Source organism: Taeniopygia guttata, chromosome 2 (genome assembly GCF_048771995.1).
Source record: "Taeniopygia guttata chromosome 2, bTaeGut7.mat, whole genome shotgun sequence".
Lineage (NCBI taxonomy): Eukaryota > Metazoa > Chordata > Aves > Passeriformes > Estrildidae > Taeniopygia > Taeniopygia guttata.
Genome location: NC_133026.1, coordinates 54,964,624 through 54,981,324, shown reverse-complemented (window position 1 = coordinate 54,981,324; position 16,701 = coordinate 54,964,624). Strand labels below are relative to the sequence as shown.

The 16,701-nt window shown below is 40.9% G+C and overlaps 1 protein-coding gene across 1 annotated transcript in view; it reads right to left on the bottom strand.

Moving 5' to 3' along the window:
- Window positions 1-9,815: 9,815 nt before the first annotated feature.
- The window catches only part of ITGA9 (integrin subunit alpha 9), a 244,749-nt gene continuing 237,863 nt past the window's right edge, over window positions 9,816-16,701 (bottom strand). The window contains exon 28 of the mRNA XM_030265373.4: window positions 9,816-13,858. Within this exon, the coding sequence (XP_030121233.2) occupies window positions 13,850-13,858 (9 nt within the window). The 3' untranslated portion in view covers window positions 9,816-13,849. The remainder of the gene's footprint in view (window positions 13,859-16,701) is intronic.

Here is a 16,701-nt window from a genome sequence, read left to right as displayed (position 1 = left end):
TTTGCTGTGCAAAGGCTAGGTGTATTCCTAAACACCAACTGCCTCTAATATCCAAGCTCGGACTTCTTGGCTATTCACAGGCTTTTTCCCGGAGATGGCCTTGCCTGTACTGTGTCAGAACCCAGGACATCCCTCTGGCCAACCTGGCTGTCTTGAGACCCTGGCAGGGGGTCTGGAGACACTGGCATGAAGTCAAGAACACCTGTGGCTTCGATTTTAGCCCATGGAAAAAACTGCCAACTGTGTATGAGGAATTACAGACCACAAGGGTTTGAGTGGTGTGGTGGTTGAATTGACATGGGGTGAAGGAGTGGAATTTTGGGGCTTTTTAGAATGGGGTCTGAGGGGACAAGATGGAGGGATTTGGGCATGTTCTGACCTTTTTCTCCTTCTTCTTGTCCTCCATGTCTTGCTGTGATGGTGACACTTTTCTATTGGTTTAAGGTAGAGACACACTGTCTAACATAAATGATAGATATTGGCACATTATCGTAAACAGTTCACGTAGTTTTTTGTATAAAATGTAAACACCACCCTAGGGGGCAGACAGAATGCCATGGACAACTTGCTAGACAGAGCTCAGCAGGTCAGAGAAAGAATGTTATAGATAAGAAAAAAATAACCTTGAGAAGCCAACCCTATGCATTCAGACCTCTTTTTTGGCTGTGCAGGCTGGGAAACAAGGACTTTTGTATTCTCGGGGTCACCTTGACACCTGGACCCCGAGAGTACTGGTATTTCAGAGGTAAGCATTCATATGCAAAGGGGTTACACAGACAAACAGTTTTATGGTCTTTTTAATGAACATGGAGGATTTCCTCATGTGTGCAGATGGGGAACACAGCTACATGTCTGCACACCCTGGCCGAATCTGAGGGGTTTCACCACAGGGTTGCCCATGGTGTCTGAAGACACAGCTTGCAAAGATTTATTAAGCGTGGATGTTAGATGTTTGGATCCAATGTTTGAGATGAGAGGAGGAGGTGACACATAGCCATCCTAAGGAGAAGAAAAAAATGTGTGATGATCTGTCCAGATGGCTGCTGAGGAATGGTCTTCCACCTTCTTCTACCATGGCTGATCCTGGAACATTCAAAGGTATTTAGACAAATGGTCTGGTTATTTCTCCAATGTAATTTTTTTGCCATTAAAATTTAAAAAATCCATTAACTTCTCTTCAAGAGAAAAAAAAATCACAAACAGTCGAGCAGCTAGTTAGGATTTAGTGGACAGAAGAGCACAGGCAGGGGAAATACTCCCTAGTATAAAATGAAAGATAAAATAATTTTTAAAAGGCCCAATGCTTCCTAAAGCAAGTGACAATCAGTGCAAAACAGCCTTGCAAATCAATCATCCATTACAAACCACAACATATTGGCATCTCAGTCTGCAGTCACTCAGGATGGGGGCAAATTCTCCTGATGCCAGCATAGCTTGAGGCTTTCTGAGACATCTGGTCATTTCACTATAAGGTGAAGACTGCAGATAGAACAGAACATATATGAAAATTAATTTAAAAGAAAGGGAAAATTGTCTTGTGAGTGTTGTTGGGATGATTGGTGCATTGACTAAGAAATAAGCAGGAAGTAGAGGGGAGTGAAACTGAGCTTGCTGCATACAACACCAGCATCCAAAGCAATTGATGACATTTTCATAACCTTACTGGAAACAGTAAAAAAAACAGATTCAAGCAGAAGTTGAGTGACATAACAGAGAGGTCACTCTAGAATAGAATAACAAGGCCCTGGAAGTTCCTGTTAACCCTGCACAGTGACAAAATTAAGAAAACTCAACTAGAAGTGCAAGAAAGTTACACCAGATTTTACACTGGGTTGATTTCTTTTCCCCTGCATGTAGATTTTAAAAATATATATAATATTTACACATCCATGCCCTAAAAAATCTATTCTATTTTTTTCTCTTCTCTCACTGATATTCAAAAAGATGGGACCATATTTGACCTAATAGCAATGTGCCAAGGTGGAACTAACTTTCACAGGAGAAAAGGATGGCATCTTCATCAGTTACATTCAATTATTGGGAAAAATATTATTGCCCGTGATAAATAGTGCAGCTTTAGTTAACATACAGGAGTTATCAAATGGCTCTGGAAGGGAGTGGTGGAAGGGAGTGAATGGGTTTTTTCACCAAATTACTTAAAAAAAATTAAGATGGAAAATAACCAAATCTATTTATGGTATCTAACAACAAGGTCCCCTGATGCTCTCTGAGTGTCTTTACTCTGTCTTCAGTAGCTTTTAATCTGCTTTTGCAAATGGAGCCTCTTCTGCCATGGTTACTTTTCTTCTACTTAACTTCCATTTACACAGTGAAGCGAGTTATTGTCTGTCTTCTCAACCATACAGCAATGCTGTTTCACTAAATATTGGCTCTCAGCTCTTTTTTCAAATTTGTGTCTCTTCCTGTAGCATATGACTTGCTTTCATTGAAAGAAAGTTAGCCATTTTGTTAATAAAATTCTCATTTTTAAAGAAAGAAACTGAAACATCTCTTCTAATTACCAACACGCATATAAACAAAGATGTTAGTTTGGTACTGAATATGTCAAACTCCAATGGTAATTTGCACTTTACACTGGCTGTGTGTGGGTTTGCAATAACATTTGCAACATTAAAAACACGAGGTGAAATCTTGGCCTCATTTGAATCAATGATATTTCTTCTCTTACAGCCTCCTCTGGACTGTGTCACAGTAGTGCCTACCGAATTCAGAGGTATTACCTGTTTGCTATGAACATGGTCGTACAGACACATCCTTTGTCACATGGCATCACAAATGAATATCTGACTTTTTCCTCCAAGAAGTACAAGACGTGTATATTATATGATGGTGCCATAAAATATTTATTTAGGTTAAGTGCCTGCTCCCCCCAAAGTCAACAGTAAAAAATTGTGGTGATCTCAAAGGGACATGATTTAACCCTAAAACATACAGAGGGACAGTTCTGTAACTGGGGAGCACAGAGAGGTCAAACTTTAGTCCTGGAAACAGCTTTGCTGTAGAGTTTTCCTTCATACAGATGTGCAAAATCTGCTTTTTCATTGCTTTTTCCACTGCACTTTCCCATGTTTTGACTGCTTTTTTGCTACACAAATTCACACAAATTACACAAGTTACACGAGTGACGCTTGTTACAAAAGTGTCAGATTTGCTTTTCCTCAACTATCTTCCCCCTAAAGTAAGGGGCATGCATGAACTGAATTGTAACTAGGTAAAGCTGAGCAGTTTATAATAGGTATGGGATCAGGGAAGACTGAGTCTTGCCTCCATTATATCAGTCATTTATGGCTTCCAGCAACCATCTTAAGGAAAGGGTTGAACACTCCTTTTATTCTCTCAGTTTCCTGTTCTTTTATTCAGAATTTTGTTGTTAAAGGAACTACAGTAATATTTGATAAAAAGAGAAGTCAAGCAACAAATAAGGAGAAAATAGAAGTATGGGAAGGAGGAGGAAATGTCTCTGTGGGAAGACATAACATGCAGCTAGGGAGTGTCTCAGATATGTTCTGCTGAGCACTGGGGCAGTGTGAGAAATGCTCGCACTGCCCCAACTCATTTCCAAAAAAATTCAGAAGTTTATTAGAACCATATCAAAAAATACAACAGAAGATTGAATAGAGAAAATATTGCGGTGGTGGGTGCAGAGGCTTTTTCCCACCATGTGTTCATCTACACAATGGAGGTTTTGCCTTTTAACCCTTTAGTTCCTCCCCAAGTTCTGTCCATCAACTCCTTCTTTGCTGTCCAGTGGTAGAGTTTACTTCCTTAAATCTTGACTGGAGGACAGGTGATGCCATAGTAACAAGCCGACCCTACCAAATGTCCTGAACCCAGGTCACCCCTGATAACAATGCAAGGCGGGGGAGGGGGGGGGGGTAAAACATAACTATAGGTCTATAACATATATACATGATATTTGTCTGTTAATTGTGAGAGTCAATCATCGCATTACCCATCTATCACAATCCCCGCTTTTCCTCAAGTTATTTGGCTCGAACAATTTAACTCAATAGATCATACCAGCATCTGTTGATGTGGGCAAGGACAGAAGGAACCAAAGGGAAAAAATCCCCAGTTTTCCCTAGACACCTTATCTGGAATGAGCAGAGTGATATTACAGAGGTCCGGTATGGCTTTTACCCCCATCTACTGAGCCTATGCAGTTGATACCCATAGTAGGTGTATCTTAGTGCTGAGTACAGAGGCCAACTTGGTCTTGCCCTCCAGTCCCTTTTGTATTGAAAGACAGTTGAGGATTTATAAAGGTCTGGCATGGCCTTTTTGCCCCTACCTTACCATGCCTACGGGGTTGATACCTGCAGCAGGGCTATAGAGTCTTCTTGGTAGTGAATAAGAGGTCAACCCTGTCTTGCCCTCCATCATCTTATTTTACTTGTGGTTCTTAAGGATGCTGTCTCATTACCTCTTATGGTCCCTTGTGTACTTCCCCTTAATAGATGCTTGCAATTCTTACCCATTAAAACAGGGAAACAGTTCTTGAGCTGGCTGGTGGAAACTTGACTCTACTTTTTGGGCATCCTGTTATTTTTCTGGTTGTCTCTCAGTCTCTGCTTGAGAGTCAATCTCATTTAACCCAGCCTGGATGTTATAGGCCATTCTTTGGGTTCTTCTGCTGGGCCTTTTAACTCTGTTGGCATGAGTCCATCCCTACTCTGCAGTACACACAGCTGATTCAGTTGTGAGCAGTACCTGAAAGGACCTTCCCATTGAGGAGTTAGAAGCTGATCTCTTAATGACTTGATCATCACCCAGTCCCCAGGGTTAATACTGTAGATTCTGAAATACAGGGTGGTAGTTTGAGGAGTAGCCCTTTATGTCTTAGCCCTTCTAAGATTCATGCTATAGCCATAACATATTTCTTGGCATTGGCTTCCCATTCCTCACAGGTGGCAACCTTCTGGGGTGAGGTTAGGAAGGGTAACCCAAACATCATTTAATGGGTTGACACCCCCAGATCTGACTGGAGTTGGGTTCTAATTCTTAATAAGGCTAAAAGGAGACATTTTATCCATGACATTTGGGTTTCAATCACTAGCATAACTAGAGCTCTTTTAAGAGTTTGATTCGTCCTCTCAACCCAGCCAGAGCTCTGTGGATGCCATGGAGTGTACAATTCCCATTTTACTCCCAGGGTTTGAACAACTTTCTGCAATGTCTTCAATGTGAAATGAGTTCCCCGGACTGAATCAATCCTGTTTACCATCCCATATTGGGGAATGATTGATTCTAGGAGTGTTTTACAACATTGGCACTGGCTTTCACAGTGGGTACCGCCTCTACCCAATGAGTCAAGTGATCTACTGTCACTAGAAAAAATTTCCACTGTCGTACCTGGGGAAGCTTAGTAAAATGTACTTGGATGTCTTTAAAGGGCCATAAGGCTAGTTCTTGCCCTCCCCTGGGTGTTTTCCTCATTACTTTCTTATTTACTTGTTGACACGTCACACACCGGTCAGTCACCTGCTTAGCTATCCCAAAAATTCCTATGCAGCCCCAGCTCCTGAGAAACTGATCACTTAGCACTTGTGTACCACAATGTGTTGTTCCATCTATGCCTTCTAGCATTTTCTTGGCAAGGGAATTTTCCTCCCATCTGCTAATCTCCATTTCCCTTCATTATCTTTCTTGGCTCCTATTTTAAGGAGTTCTTCCTCTTCTGTCCTACTGAATACCGTGACTTCTTGCATTTCTCTCATGGGGGTTAACACCATCATTAGTTTTTCTGTCCATGATTCCACTGCATTTTTAGCTTCTACATTGGTGAAATTGTTCCCTCACACCTCTTGAGTCATCCCTTTTTGCTGTCCTTTAATATATACTATTGCCACTTCATCTAGTAATTGTAAGGTTTCTAACATTTCTAAAATAAGTTTTTTGTGAATCAGTCCCTTTCCCTTTGAATTTAATAGCCCCCTCTCTTCCCAAATTTTTCCAGAGGTATGCACTATGCTAAAGGCGTTTTTTGAGCATGTATATATGGTTCCCATTTTCTGTGGTAATATTTCCAGAGCTTGTTTTAGGTCATATAACTCACATGCTTGGGCTGACCTCTTGGAAGGTAACTTTCCCTCTTCTATGGCTACAAACTCTTCACCCACTCTAGTGTACCCCGATACCCGGTGTCCCTGGATTACCCTTTAAGATCTATCGATGTACAATCATTTTTCCCCTTGGAGTGGTTGATCTGTTAGATCCTCTCTTACTTTAGCTTGATAGTTTATAACTTCTAGACAATTATGTATTAATTCCTCGCCTGGTTCTCCATATAAAAGCTGGGTGGGGTTGAGTTGGTTACTCATGATCAGCTCTAAATCACCATTTATTAAGATGTCTTCATACTTTAGCACTAGACAGTCAGTGAGCCATTTCTCAGACTTTTGGCTTAGGATACTTCTAGCTGAGTGTGAGCTGTATATTTTCAATTTTCCCCCAAAGGTTAAATTTTGGTTTCCTCTATGATTAGGGCAGTTGCTGCCATCGCCTGAATGCAGGTTAGCCACCCCCAGCTGACAGGGTCTAGCAGTTTTGATAAATAGGCCAGTGGTTTCCTGGATCCTCCCCAGTCCTGGGCTAGTACTCCATGAGCTACTTCTTTTTCTATATCTACAAACAGAAGGGTTTGTCTAAGGCAGGAAGAGAGTGCTGGTGCACTGACTAATTTTTGCTTTAAAGCTTCAAACTTTTGCTCATTGTCTTCTTCCCACCTAACCTCTTCTTCTACTAACTTTTCATACAAGAATCTGACAGCCCATGTATATCCTTCAATCCATAGTCTACAACATCCCAACAAACCTAGAAACCTTCTGACTTCTCTCTTAATTTTTGGCAATGGGAGTGAGACTATCCCTGCAATTCTCTCAGGATTAAGTTTTCAACTGCCTTAAGAAATCACATGTCCTAGGTATTTTACTTCACACTCTACAAATTGGAGTTTCCCTTTTGATACCCTAAGTCCTTGGTCCCCCAGAAACTGTAACAATGCCATGCTGGATTCCCAAACTTCTTTTTCTTCCCGTCCTGAGAGAAGAAAATCTTCTACATATTGGATGCGTTTTATCTCAGGTTTGATGGAGAAGAGTTGTAGCACTTCTCCTAGGGCTTGATCGAATAGGTTTGGGAATTCAGAAAACCCTTGGGGTAACCTAGTCCACCGAAGCTGTTGCTTCCTCTCGGAATCAAGGTCCTCTCATTCAAAGGCATTATCCCTACTTTTCTCTACCAGTGGGCAAGTCCAAAAAGCATCTTTTAGGTCTATCACACTAAACCACTGGTGTGCTGGGGGGATATTGCTCATATAGGGGTTAGGCACCGCTGGGTGTCAATTCACTGTTCTCTTGTTCACTTCTCTCAAATCTTGGACAAGCCTGTAAGTCCCATCTGACTTTTTTATTGGTAATATGGGTGTATTATTGGGGAGACATACATGGTTCAAAGATCCCTTCCTCAAGTAGGTCCTGGATCACTGGCTGCAGTCCTCATCTCCCTTCCAGGGAAAGTGGGCATTGTCATACCCAAACTGGATGGTTCTCATTAACTATTTTTATTACTATAGGTTTCATGTTCAATTTACCTCAATTTTTCAGTTTTGCCCACACCATCTCATGAATTTTCTCCTCATCCTCTTCCCTTAATTGGAGAAGCTTAACTACCATTTTCCCTTCCTCTGGGAGTACTCCAGTGTCTAACTACACCTGCAAATCCCATCCTAATAAATTGTACCTTGTTCTGAAATGAATAGAACAACCCCAATTTCTATTTTATTTGCTGTAGGGAAAGCTGGGCTCCAGGACAGCTTTGATGAATGGAGACGAGAGATCTCTGAAGGTTGCTCTTAGAATATAAGGTTTATTAGGGATGGTGAAAGGTCTTGCTTGGAGCTGCCAGACACAGCACGTGGCAAGGCCTGAGGGGATGGGGGAGGGGAGAGACAAGGGGTAGAGAAGATGCTCTAGGAGAGGGTGGAAGTTCTAAGAGGGGGGAAGATCCAAGAGAGCATCTGGCCCCTCGAAGACCCCTTATCAGGGGGCTTCAAGGTGGGCTGGAACAAGACTTGGGCCAATGGGGTTACAGGCACTTGATGTTTCAGGGGAGGGTTACAGGTGTGGGATGAACCATACATTTTGGGGGGTGAGATAGAACAGTCCATTTGACTTTTGGACCTATCTGTAGGTAAGGGTATTGTCCAGCCACTAGGGGGGGGTTGTTTTCATCCTGGCTGTACTATTGTGAATAATCATATTTATCCATCCTTTCCAACAATTTGCCTCTTCAAACTTTACTTGCTTTCTAACTGAGACTTTGAACCCTTCCCCTTTTGCACCTACTACTTGCATAGTATCTTGACCCTTTTTGCACCCCTTTGGAATTCTACAAACACAAGTTCTTTCAGCCCCCATGTCTACTAGAAATTCAAGTTCTTCCTCCTGGGAATCTATTTTTAAAGTTATCAAGGGCTCCTGGTGGTACTCTGTCCCTGGGAGGTAGAGCCCCTCACACCCCTAGTCTTCTGCTTCCCCTTTTTGCTCAGTGTCATAGACCCTCAGGTCCTTTTCCCTCTCAGGACACTTCTTTCTGATATGCCCATTATCTTTACAGTAAAAGCAAACTGGTCCTAGGTTCCCCGATTTCCCAAACTCTCCTTTCTTTATCCAGTCACAGGGGTCTTAAGAAGGATGTTTCAGTTGTCTCCAAGATGCAGACCCTATAATTAGCTCAGAAAAGTTTTATGCCTAGCACTTCTTTTAAAGATAAAACAATTTAGGTTGTTGGCTAAACAGGCCCTCAGCTAATGCTGAGCTTTACCATCTTCTTTCTATCTCACCTTAGCCCTTAGGTATATCTCACTCACTGCCCTCCTTCAGCTACCTCTAGCCTTTAGCTCCCCAGTGAATTAAAATGGCTGTCTTCAGGTTAGGTACTCCACAGATACCATCACCCCCTGCGTCTCTTTGTGAGCTTCATAGTCTCAAAATTTATTTTCCAGACCTATCTTTAGAAAGAGCATGCTGTGAAGCAATGGAACCAACTCAGATTTCAAAGAATCATAGAATGATCTTTAAGATCATCTACTTCCAACTTCCCCACTATGTCCAGGGACACTTTTCATTAGACCAGGTTGCTCAAAGCCCCATCCAACCTGCCCTTGAACACTTCCAGTGATGGGCCATCCAAAACTTCTCTGGATATCCTGTTCCAGTGGCTCTCCACCCTCTTATTCTTCCTAATAGCTAACTATCCTGGGGGGATTGTATGGTTCTGTATCCCCTATTGGCTGCTCTATGCCCACACATGAGTCTTGTAGCTTTAAGATCAGGGGGTGGGGGAGAAGGTGGTGAAATTCTTTTAGCGCCTGTGTTCAAAACACAGATAACTTGCTATCACGGTTTTGCATGGGAGACATTTAGGGAAGTGATGAAGCCAACCCAGGACATTCACTCCGATTTTTTTTTCCCTGCAGTTCTCGGCTCTCTTGTTCCCTGGAGAGAGACAGAGTTTTTCTTTGCTTTTAAGCTAGGGTTTTTTTTGTTTTTTTTTTTTTTAATTAGCTGAGGCAATAAGTTTTTCCTGGGGCTGTGGTTTCTTCTTCTTCTCTTGGAACTGCTCAGCTTTTCTCTGGTCTGAAACATCAGAAGACTGCCGGGGGCTCCGCCATGCCACAGCCCAGAGGCCAGCTCTGGATCCTGGAGGGAACCTTACAGAAAGGTTTACACCTACAGAAAGGACTCTGAATCTACCAGCTCATCTCTGCAGTGAGAGGATTTATTATTTAACATTATTCTTTTCTTTTCTTTTCTTTTCTTTTCTTTTCTTTTCTTTTCTTTTCTTTTCTTTTCTTTTCTTTTCTTTTCTTTTCTTTTCTTTTCTTTTCTTTTCTTTTCTTTTCTTTTCTTTTCTTTTCTTTTCTTTTCTTTTCTTTTCTTTTCTTTTCTTTTCTTTTCTTTTCTTTTCTTTTCTTTTCTTTTCTTTTCTTTTCTTTTCTTTTCTTTTCTTTTCTTTTCTTTTCTTTTTCATGTTTTGTGAACACTCTGCTTGTTAAATTAACAGGGTTTGTTTTTCACTTTCCTCCAGAGATTCTTTTTTGAACCTGAGGACATGTTCATTTCAGGACGCTTCCTCACAATTTGGCTCAAACCAATACACTAATCTAAATCTACCCTCTTTCGGTTTAAAGCCATTTCAACTTTAGGTCATTTCAACCCATTACCCTGGTCTTTACATGCCAGCATGGCCAGTGCTTGCTGGACTAATGATCACATGGCAACATCTCTGGGCAAGCTACAGACAAGGGGGCAGTGGGTTCCTCTTCTCTGTGTGGAGCGCTTGCACAGCACTGCTATGGGAAAGATACAAAATATTATGTGGTGCATAGAATCACACAGACATCTGGCACTAATAATATAAACTTCTGTTTAAAGCTTCAGAAAATTCTGTAAAAGGAAAGCTTTTCAATAATCCCGTGTTTCTCTTAATGTGCTTTTTGAAGTCCACACCAAGGCAAGAAATGCCTAAAATGCATAACTAACATAAAATCATGGTGGCTGCCAGTGAAGAAATCCTGTCTAGACATTTGCATGTAACTTCCAGTGCTGCGGCTGTGCTGCTTTATATTATGGAGCCTGTTACACTTTGACATAATAAAGTGGTTTATAAAAGAACTAAAAAAGGCTGAACCAATCCTGGGAGCAGCTGTGGACAGCTAATAGCATAAAAGGAATTTAGACAGAATAATTAAAGCACCAAGGCTGAAAAAAGGTTTTTATTTTAATGTCATTTATGTAATAACAACAAAAATTAAACAGAATAAGTTTCTTGATGTGAGGCTAACTCTTAATAGGGAAATTGGACCACTGCTTAGAAATCAAGGTATCTTTCAAGCTACTTATGTTTTTATAGCTGTTGTGAAGAGGTTGCTTGTCTCCCAAAGACTGTAAAAATAATTTATGTTAAGATGTTATCTCCGCTTCTTAACAATAAAACACTCAAGACAGCAGAAATGGTGTTTTTCCTACTTACTGTTCAAGATTTCACTAATACAAAAGTGTACACAAAAACCTGGTGCTTTCTTGAGTTTACATGGTGTCAGTTTTACCTCCAATGTTACATTTGGCATGCTCGTCAGTGCTAGCATTGGACTGTAGAGTAAACAAATGAAGTTTTGTGGAGAGAAAATATTTGCTGAGAGTTTCCTTCTTGCTGAATATTACAGAAACCTATGAAAGGAATATTTAAGGTGAGCCAGTGGGCAACCTTCATTTGTTTCCATTTTCAGTATCTTTCCCAAATCCTTTCTTTCCTCAGCTACTTTATTTCCTAATAAAAAAATCAATACATTAAATTTAAAAAATAATTTTAAAAATTTAATCCCTAATGTATTTTATTCAAAAGTGTCACCAGGGTCTCATTCAGTGCAGTTGGCTGAAGGCTAATAGTCACATCCATTAGTGAATATTAGAGCTGATTTGCTCTCTAATTTTACAGTCATTTTGTCTTCAATAGGTTTTCTTGTGTTCAGCAGGTTTTCTTAAGTAGGTTGTTTGTAAGGATAATGAATTGATCACTGCTGGACTGCTCAAGAACTACATCAGCATTGTAGACAGTGTGCTTAAACTTCCTCAGATTTGCATTCACTCAGGCATTCCAATTACTTCAGCCCTGTGCTGCAAGTGCTTGCCATAAGGAAATGAAACTGCCTAAACAAAAAAGAATGGGTTTTTATCAACCAAATGTATTAATGTATTTACAGTTTTAATGTTTTGGGTTTGTTTTTGGTATTTTTTTTTTTCTGTCTAGGTTTCAAAGTCTATCCAGGTTTCAAGTAGTGAGGTTTGTAGTATCCATAATCTAGTCTTTCAAGTGATAGACTGAACTAAGGTTATGCCAAATAAAGGGATAAAAGGATCCCTACTCTATCACTTCTACAATTTCTATAGTCCAAGGCACCAGGTCAATAAAACAAATGGTACAGAAAAGAAGAACGGCATGAAATAGTAAGGCACTTGACATTGCAATTGGTGAACAGCAGATGCTGCTGTGCTATTTTTGTAGGCATCATGAGGCACAATCAATTTAAGGAGATTTTCCTAATTATTCACGGTGTCTTTGAATACATTAGTAATTCAAAATTCAGGACAAATGAGGAGAGTATTTATATTACAGGATATGACCCATATTTTCTTAACCCAGACTAAAGTATTAAGACTATTATATCATATCACTACTTGATCACGGCAGGAACGCTTTGTTTGACAAAGTTAGAGGTTGATTTTTTAGTAATTTAGGTCCAACTAGTAAATACAAATTCAATGAAAACTTGTCTAATAACAACATGCATGCTGCTCTAAAAGTCTAGTTATCATTCAGAGTGTGTTTAGAACAGAATGACAAAGAGAATGCTGCTTCATACTAGAACAACTTGCTTTCACATTTTAGGTCCAATATCACTTTTGCTAAAACCAAAATTTTGTGTTTCATTCTCTTTCACACACTTTGGGTTGACCAGAGAGTTTTCAAGCACTGACACATTTTTTAATATCATTGAGATCAATCAGTGTCTATCAATGTAAGTATCAAAATCTTGTAGGATCTTCTAACCCTACATAAGCTTTAAAACATTTATTTCACACAACTGGGTGTTCCTCTTATTTCACACCACTTAAAACATCTGGGCAGCAGGCTAACACTGAAAATACAAACCAACAGCTCAGGAGGAAGGGAGGTGTTATTCAGCTTTAAAAATACATATTTCAAATTATCCAGGAGTTATTTTAATCTTAAAAATGCTGATGGTCTACATGAAATGAATTTTTATGCCTGTCTAGTCCCTGATAGAAGACTTGCAGCACTAAATGGATTTTGATTTTAGTCATAAATTCTCTTCTTAAATATATCCAGCAGGCTCAAGGACTATGACTGATTCTGCTAAACATCCCATTGCCACTAAGACTCCCACTGAAATTTTGCTCACAGGTAAAATTAGGATTCTGAGTCTGGCTCTCAGCGGCCTCGGGATGGAGATTGGCCGGCAGCTGTCCTGCTTGTGGCCGGAGGGCAAACATGCAAGTGGCTGCCCCCAAGTCTCTGCTCAGACTGGTGCGGGTGACGGTGATTGCTGCGGTGTGGGGAGCACAGCAGAGCACAGAGCACGAGGAAACTGAGGCACAGGAATAAGGGAAGGACACTTGTCTGAATCTCTAAGGATTTAATTCCCAAAGGGGGGCAGAGCAAGTGACAACTCTGAACATGAAAGGACTGCTTTTAAAGGGTAGAGGGAACACGAGGAGGATACAACCTTTGAGCAATAGGAGGGCATTAGGGGAGGGATGCAGGGTAAGAGCTCCTCAATAGAAGCCAACATGGGGAGGGACCAAACCTCACAATCCAATACTGCTTTGAAGAAGGGATGAAAAAAACAGGGAACACTCCAGAACCAAAGGAATGTGCTATCTGTGACAGACAGGGGTAAGATAAGGAAACAAGGGAACTATACAAGGAGACTGACAAGTGGATTGACATATATTTTGGCAGGGAAAATTGTGGTAAGCAACTCAGGACTGAACCATTAGGGAAGCCAAATGGGGTACATAGAATGAACCATTACAAACTTATAACAAGGAATATTAAACATACTACAGAAGAACAAACTGCAAAATAACAACTACCACACGATCCAGCTTCACATTCCCAAAGCACTTCTTTCATTATGCAAATACTTGCCATGACAACTCTGGTGTTGCTTTCAGTGCCTACCTACCCTGCAGGAAGGAGAACTGGTCCTCCAGAGTTTTATTCTGCCACAATTGAAAGCTTTTCATCTCAGCTGGAAAAGATAAAAAAAAAAAAGGAGTACATCATAAACATTTATTGGCACATCAGTTTATATAATTGCTGCATCACAAAGACATAGAAGATAGAGTTGTCACCTGCTATTTTGGATTATGGCTCTTCAATATTCTTTAGGAGGACACCTTTAACTTTCCATCATGTTTCTGACCAGTCTTTAACCTTCTAGGATGAGCCAAGCACAGTAGAATTCATGTTGTTGTTGTTATTAGTACTGTTGATTGGCATCTGAAGGACAGATTTCCTCTGGGAAAAACTTGCAATGTTTTGCTGCAGTAGCATATGTTTGGGGAGGCAGAGGTTTGTTATAAACTGTATGATGGAAAAATTCTAGACAGTAAAACAGTCTGTAAAGATCTATGCCAGAGGAAGGGAAAAGTTTGAACGATGGAAACAATCAGAATGTTTAGGTATCACTTTGGTGAGGTTTGAGATGGCTCAAAAGCATTATTGGGAAATTGGATGTTTGTAGTGGTTGATAATGGAAGCTTGGGATATTTGATACTGAGGATACTATATGTTAAGTTTAAAATATTGACTTTCCTCAGAAGTAGTCTTTGATGAAGGGAAAGAGCTATTGAAATAATTCACACTCCAAATGCAAAAGATATGTTAAAAAACCACCCAAACAAAAAAAAAACAAACAAAAAATAAAAACAAACAAAAAAACCCACAAGACTGAAAAAACCTAAACTGATCTTGGTTTTCCTTATTCTGTTATTATGTTCTATTATTCAGTCTAGAACAGATGACCACTGACAGTCGTGCTTTAACTCCAACCAGCAACAAAGACCCCTGCAGTTACTTGCTCACTCTCTCCCTGGTGGAATAGGGGAAAGAATCAGAAGAATAAAAGAGAAAAAAACTGCTGAGGTAAAGACACTTTAATAGGTAAAGCAAGAGTTGCATGTAAAAGAAGAGCAAAAAGAAGAAATTTATTCACCACTTCTCATGGGTGGACACGTGTTCAGCCATATCCAGGAAAGCTGGGTTCCATTATATGTGATGATGCCTTGGGAAGACAAATGCCATACCTCCAGATATCTTTCCCTTCCTTCCCTCACTTTATGTACTGAGCATGAAGCCATACTGTCTGGAACATCCCTTTGTTCAGTCCAGGACAGCTGTCTGAGCTGTGTCCCCTCTGAGTTTCTTGTGCACACCTGCACACCCAGCCTACTTGGTGGTGGGGCAGTATGAGAATGTATTGGTTTTGCACAGCCTGGTTTTTGGTAGCAGGGGGGCCACTGAGGTGGCTCTTGTAAGAAGCTGCTGGAAGCTTTCACTTTCACCATGTCCAGCAGAACCAATCCCTAATGCCTCTGAAGATGGACATGCGACTAGCCAAAACTGGGCCAGTGAGAGAGGCTCTGTGATGACATATTTAAGAAGAAAATCAAAACAAAGTGGGGACAGTGTTAATTCCAGCCAGAGAAGACGAAGAGGTGAGAACATGTGAGGGAAATCACACGGTGACACCAAGGTCAGTGAAGACGGAGGGGAAGAAGGTGCTGCAGATGCCAGAGCTGAGATTCTTCTGCAGGCCATGGTGAAGACCATGGTGAAGCAGCTGTCAATGGGAAGGTGGGAGGGGCTGGGAAAAAATGGCATTTTAAGGGCTTATTTTATTTCTCATTATCCTCCTCTGACTTTCTTAGTAATAAATTCACTTTGCAACCTTAAGCTGATCCTGGTTTGCCCTTGAAATGTATTTCTCCTCGTCCTTATCTCAACTCATGAACCCTTCATTAATTTTTTTTTTTGTCCTTTTCCTCTTCCCTGCCCAGGGAGGGGAGTGAGTGACTCTTGTGGGTGCCTGGCATTGGGCCAGTGTCAAACCATGACAGTGTCCATCCTCTGCTGTGCAGAGGAGACCAGCTGCAGGGGCCCCTTCACCATGGGGAGAGCCACATCCACAGGAGGGACAGCAGAAGAGGTGTCATGGCCCATCAAAGGCCCCCTCAAAGAGGTCCCCAGACCCTGCACCAGAGCGCCACAATATGAAGCAACAGATGCACAATGTTGCAAGGAAGAGTGTCAAACCTAGCCCCCTCAGGGAGACACCTGGGCATTCCCACCTCCCAAATTTATATTAATCCATTGGATTCTATACTTTTTGGCAGGGCAGCAGGGGACCCTCATCACCAAAACCAGATGAAGGGAACCCATGAGACGTCATTGAGATCCTTGGGAGGGTGATATGTTTCTACCTAATCCCTGTCACACTCCCTGTTTCCCCCTTCTGCTCTACCTTTCTCTCTCGCTCTCTCTCGCTCTCTCTCTCTCTTTACCTCTTTTACTATTGAAAAAAAATATCCATTTTTTGGCACCAACATCTAACTTCGTTTAGTTTTAATCAAGTTCTGGGGTATATTTTAAACCTTTCTGGGTTCAATCAACTTTATTCACAGTGACATAGGTTTTTTTGCTCTTCTGTGTTTAAATTAGTATCTTAGCCAGGAAGTAGTGTTTGGTAACCCGTATTCAAGAAAGATCAACTCAGATCAGGAAGGAAGGACAGGAACTCCTTAAATTAAAAGACCTTGAGGCCAAGAGAACAAATTGAGAAGAAAATTACCATTAAAAGTACCATCAAGACAAAATGCTAGAAGAGTCTTTAGCAAGAATAATAAGGAAAGAAAAATTTAACTGGTTCTACTGGACTTTGTTCAGTTCATAAAAGGAAAGCTATGGAATAGTTGCCAATAAAAATAGGAGACTGGAACTGAGGACCCTCCAGTTCCACATCCCTAACTGTTTCAGAATCAAAAAACAATTTGCGTACATAATTTTGAATGGTTCTGACTTTGGCAGGTGTGT